Here is a 6,000-nt window from a genome sequence, read left to right as displayed (position 1 = left end):
TAATTTCAAAAAAATATACATAATAATAACCTATATATATTGAGAAAAAAATAAAAAAATAATGACAAAAGCTATGAAATGTTTAAGATTCATAGGTTTGCAATGCTGAATAAATTATGTATTTTCTTCTGTTCTCTTCTATTTTCTTTCTTCTTTTTTTTCTTTTTACTTTTCAGTCAAATTGCTGATGATTTACTTGAATTTATTACTATGAATTTAAATATAAACAGAATTTTTTTTAATTGGACCATTATCACGAGCGCTCAGACTTTTAAATCTCATTATATATCTGTTTCATTATTATTATTATTGTTGTTGTTATTTGGACAAAATAGACACGACATCTTTTTCACATATAAATAACCCTATATGAACAGTCCTGCCCAGACCTGGCAAATATTAACTAAGTTAAAGACCTTGTTTGGTGAGTTTCTTCATCTCCTAGAGTGAACAAACTAACAGATTGGGGAAAATGAGATCAAGTTTTGCTATTTTATGTGTTTGGATATGCTTTAGTGTTGATGCATCGACACAGAATGGTAAGGCATTTCTATTTTAAATGAATAACATACAGAAATGATAGCAATGATGTCATTTTCTAATTGTCTAACAGGTTGCTCTGAGATCCCAGAGGAGGAGAATGCCGAACTTTCTCAAAGCTCAAGGAAAGACAACTACTCTGATGGTGATCAACTTGACTACAATTGCAAACATGGCTATGCATCTCCACTAAAAATCACCTACATGTGTAGGGATAATAATTGGACTAAATCACATGATGGAAAATGTTCACGTAGGTATACAAGACACACACACAAACAGAGTTTAGAAATCAGTGGTCTGCTCTAAAAATACTTTCAAATCTAGTTGTTTGCATTAAACGTACTTAGAGTAACTTATTATCACGTAATTTCATTGTATTGGACTGCACGTGGCGGTACTGAAAAAGTCACCTATACACTTGAAAATGAAGGGTCCAAAAGTTGTTTTTCACAGAAGAATCATTTTTGGTTCCCCAAAGAACCTTTCATTGAACAGTTCTTAAAAGAACCCTTTTTTTCTTAGTTGAAGATCATTTTAAAATTCTAAAGAACCAAATTCCAATATTCTAATACTTTTTAAGTGGCTGGGCGGCCTGATATAAATGCTTTCGTGCGTATTTTATATCTCATTATCATTTATTTGATAATCTATTTATGAAATTTATTTGATATATCATCATTTCTTTATAAGATAATGCATTTTGTTACAAAATAATATGTTGTATAGTTAATATTAATGGGTTGATATTATATATGCTCTTTTATAATATTATTTCATATTTTGGGGCATTTCTTTCATTATTATATAAAAAAAAAAAAAAATTGTTCACAGATACAAATGAATTAGATTTCCCAATGGTAGAGATACTGTCAGACTTCACGTTACATCATGCTGACGTTTTTCAAAATACTTTCGTGACGGCAAGAAGTTCCCTTTCAATTGACGCAGTGGGAATGCTCTGCATGTTTGCGTCGTGAAGCACGTGTGAAATCAGTCCAATGGTGTGACAAGATGTCAGAGGCGGGTGACGTCACAAACCAGGAAACTATAAAGCATGCCCAAATAGTGCAACACTAGCTTCTGTGCCTTCAGTAAGCGCTATATGTGTTGTCTGTCTACCTACAGTACCAGTCAAAAGTTTGGAAACACTACTATTTTTAATGCTTTTGCAAGAAGTCTCTTATGCTCATCAAGCCTGCAGTTAAAAAAAAAAAACAAAACAAAAAAACAGTAAGATTATGAAATATTATTACAATTTAAAATAATGGTTCTCTTTTTTAATATACTTTAAAATGTAATTTATTTTTGTGATGCAAAGCTGGATTTTCATCAGCAAGTACTCCAGTCTTTGGTGTCTTATGATCCTTCAGAAATCATTCTAATATGATAATTTGATACTCAGTTATTATCAATGATGGAAACAGTTGTGCTGTTTAATATATTTTTTTGGAATACTTTTTTCAGGATTCATTGATGAGTAAAACGTTAACAGCATTTATTCATAAAAACAGCATTTATTCAAAATAAAAACATTTCTAACAATATAAATCGTTACCATCACCTTTTATCAATTTGACGCATTCTTGTTGCATTAAAGTTCTAATTTCTTTAAAAAAAAAAAGTTATTGTTCCCAAACTTTTGAACGGTAGTGCATATTGTTACAAAAGATTTCTATTCTAAATAAATACAGTTCTTTTTAACTTTTTATTCATCAAATAATCCTGAAAAAAGTATCTCAGGTTATAAAAAAATATTAAGCAGCACAACTGTTTCCAACATTGATCATAAATCAGCATATTAGAATGATTTCTGAAGGATCATAAGACACCAAAGACTGGAGTACTTGCTGATGAAAATTCAGCTTTGCATCCAAAAATAAATTACATTTTAAAGTATATTAAAAAAGAGAACCATTATTTTAAATTGTAATAATATTTCATAATATTACTGTTTTTTTTTTTTTTTTTTTTTTTTTTTTTTACTGCAGGCTTGATGAGCATAAGAGACTTCTTTCAAAAGCATTAAAAATAGTAGAGTTTCCAAACTTTTGACTGGTACTATATATATATATATATATATATATATATATATATATATATATATATATATGAAGAGTTCAGATGCAAAAGCCATCTAGAATTCTAGAATTATAATTTTTATAAAGCTTGTATATTTAAGTAATTGCACTTAAATGACAATTAATAGGTAATTTGCATTGCCAATTAAGTGAAATTATTGAACTTAAATATACAAGCTTGATAAAAATGATCATTCTAGAAGAAAATTTCAGATGGCACTTAGAGGCTTTCGCATCTGAATTCTTCATATATATATATATATATAGTATGGCAAGCAAACAGCAGTTTAGACTGTGATCGCAGATGGATCTAACAGAGGGCTGAGAGACGGGCCTGTCCTTATCTTTGCCCTCACCTGATAGATCCAGTGCCTTCTCTTAAGGTGCATTCCATTAGACAGGGTCCCTACCCAGTGTTCACTGCTCCCTACTCCCTGAACACGGTACATCAGTTGAAGTGGACTTCGCTGACAATAATTGCTCATTTGGAATGTGCTGCAATGTCATCAAAGAAAGGCAACAACGGGGTTGCACAGATTATGATATAACTTAAATAAATATTGTAATTTACTTTCAAATTTAAAATCATATTAATAGGCCTACATATACAAAACACGTAACCTATCTAATAAATAAAAATCAAAACATTGTATTAGTTTATTAGACTACTTTATGACTAAACATAAGCTGTACTGTAACGGTCATTTAATATGAAAATAATTTTTGTAATTCTTATTAATGTGCTCTTAATATAATCTAAATAATTGTAGAGGTCTCATCTCATGCGTTTTCTTTCCCACCCGCAGCTGCATAGCATTAGCAAACATTCCTGAGGTAAATAAAGTAAAATAAAAAAAAATGACTGCGCCTCAGCTGCTTCTCAACACTTTTCATTTGTGTAGATATTCATACAATAGACTATGGAAATGTAACATTCATCACCCCAACCATTCATAAATACTCTAGTTTGTTTAATAATAACAATATTCATGAATACTCAAATGTATAGGTAAACTCAGAGCCGTTAGAAATTTAAATTTAAAATCTCTTCCAACGGCTCTGCTCTATGGTTAGTTCAGACTGGTGATGCAGTGCACAATGACAGTTGGTTGATTTTCGCTCTCCACTTCCTGCGAATGTATCGTTGTTCCCTCATTTCCTACACCGTTTGCAGTGCCCTTCAAACTGAACATGTTTGTTCCCTTCGGATTGGAATCTTACTTAAGATGGCGAAAAACCCTGTGAAGTCCACTTCGCAGTCCACTTACGGTCGAATGGAACGCACGCTTTGCAGTTACTTCCGCACTGGGTGAGGCACTGGTGCTTTGAGTATCCAGCTCTAAGGAGTTGGATGTTGAAAGTATCGAGGCAGGAAAGGTTGAAGACTCGCCACCTCACTCTCCAGCCTGTGAGGAGCTGGTGGAGGTTGTGAGGAGCGCTGATGCCAAATTAAACATCAACGCTCTCAGCACAGAGGTTCCAGGAGGCCAGCAAGCAGGCGGCGGTGTTCCAGAAGTCTCTGGGGCTGCTGAGTGAGAGCAGTCAGCTCCTCACACTGTGCTGCACAAAAACAGAGCGTCGCTACCCCCAGAAAGAAGGGCAATCGGGAAGGCGCTCTCAACCGCTGCCTTCGAGGGGTAAGATGGATCATTATCGCCAAGTAGGCTGTGGTAACAGCTCGTATAATACTCCTCATTATACGGTGCCCATTCCCCCTTCAGGGCGCAGCGGTCTCTGGTGAGCCCAGATATCAGTGACTGCCCGGAAACGTAGCAGCTCTAGGATGCTCGCCCCCCTCTGAGGAGGGTCTCAGAGCTACCAGTTGAGTTGTCCCCTGCCAGTGCGCTGTTTTAGGGCACCGAAGTGGTTGCTCAAAAAACACTAGCGGCCAGTCTCGAGAGGCTGGTTCTCTTAGTAGATTTTCTGGCAGCGTGGAAACTACTACTAAATATATCTTGATGGGTCCTGCGCACAGTCGAAAAAAAGTGTTTAGTCTACAATTTGAGTCTCGCCCACCCAGATCTATGGGGGTTCCAACCCAGAGTAGAGGGCCCCGAGAAGGCTCTGGTTATGGAACAGGAGGTAAAAGCTTTGTTTGGGAAAGGGGAACATGTAGAGTAATAGTATTTGTAAATTAATCAAAAATGCCCCTCTCAAACAAATATCAATGATAATATTGTGGTTAATAAAACAAAATGCATTTGATTGTAATTAACATGACAATGTGTACAAAACTAAAGTAGCCTAAATTCACGTTTATTTTTTACGTATTTGTCAGTCTGAGGCGTCATTGCTAATGCGTTGCTATGGGTTGCGTCACTTGCGTGTGTCTTGCTTTGGACTTGACTGAAGGGGGTCAGTCTCCGTTTTTGAGGGTCTAAAACTCCGGAGTAGTGTGCTGTGGACGGTAGGTGTAACCGTAGCAAAAGTTATGCATTTTAAAACGAAAATGCACTAGTGTAAACGTAGGAATTCCACAGTCTGCTCATGAACCTGATCTCGAGCCAAATTTGAGTTGCCTAGCTATGGCTCGACGGCAGGAAGAAATAAACCAAACAATTTTTCAACTTTTTGTTCAATAATCAAAGGTAGTGTGTCGATTTAATAAAAAAATCCACATATCACATATTTTAAAATATTACATAATTCATTGATGCCTGTTTGTCATGTGCACCGACCAATCGTCACCTGGGCACAACAAGTTAAAATTTCATTGGACAATGTGAAGTGAAGCCGTATCTTTCATTCATAAATCATTAGAAAATTACATGACAGACGAATTTACATTTATGAAGCAATCTGAATCTGCGTCGTTGAAACAATGGATGTTAATTGACTACAAAGCACAGCACAAAACCAGCACCAAAAGTCACATTAATGGTAAGTAGTATTAATTTAGCTTGCTTGTATTTAGCCTATGTATATTGATCCACCGTTTACCATTTGATCAAACTATAGTTGGTTATAGTTGGTAAACAGAAAGACTAACATTAGCGTAGATCCCATTCTTCTTATGATGTAACGAGTACATCGGGTGTTTTAGGAAGTGTCCCCCGTTCCGACTGACCTTATCTATGCAGCCTAATAATCATTTAACTGATTTGAATAATAGAAGTGTATAATGTTCTATGTGAATGCCAGGTCAAAGAGATGCGTTTTTAGTCTAACTGGTTAGATTTAAACTGACAGAGTGTGTCTGCTTCTCAAACAATGCTAGGAAGACTATTCCAAAGTTTAGGTGCTAAATAGGAAAAGGATATACCGCCAGCAGTCGATTTTGATATTCTAGATATTATCAACTGACTAGAATTTTAAGATTCCAATAGACGTGAAGGACTATAATGCGTTAGGAGCTCGCTCAAGTACTAGGGAACCAGTA

At 35.2% G+C, this 6,000-nt stretch overlaps 1 protein-coding gene across 3 annotated transcripts in view; it reads left to right on the top strand.

The window, feature by feature from the left end:
• Nucleotides 1–381: 381 nt before the first annotated feature.
• LOC311296143 (complement factor H-like) overlaps nt 382–6,000 on the top strand; it is a 21,711-nt gene continuing 16,092 nt past the window's right edge. For 2 of the 3 annotated variants that reach the window (XM_084417807.1, XM_084417806.1), the window contains exons 1-2: nt 383–539; nt 614–793. In XM_084417807.1, the coding sequence (XP_084273933.1) occupies nt 473–539; nt 614–793 (247 nt within the window). In that variant the 5' untranslated portion in view covers nt 383–472. Of the gene's footprint in view, nt 540–613; nt 794–6,000 lie in introns of all 3 variants that reach the window. The other variant, XM_084417805.1, reaches the window with a different exon arrangement.

Source organism: Rutilus rutilus (assembly GCF_951802725.1).
Source record: "Rutilus rutilus genome assembly, chromosome: 8".
Lineage (NCBI taxonomy): Eukaryota > Metazoa > Chordata > Actinopteri > Cypriniformes > Leuciscidae > Rutilus > Rutilus rutilus.
The sequence above is the reverse complement of the archived record's forward strand: the minus strand, read 5'-3'. Positions and strand labels throughout refer to the sequence as shown.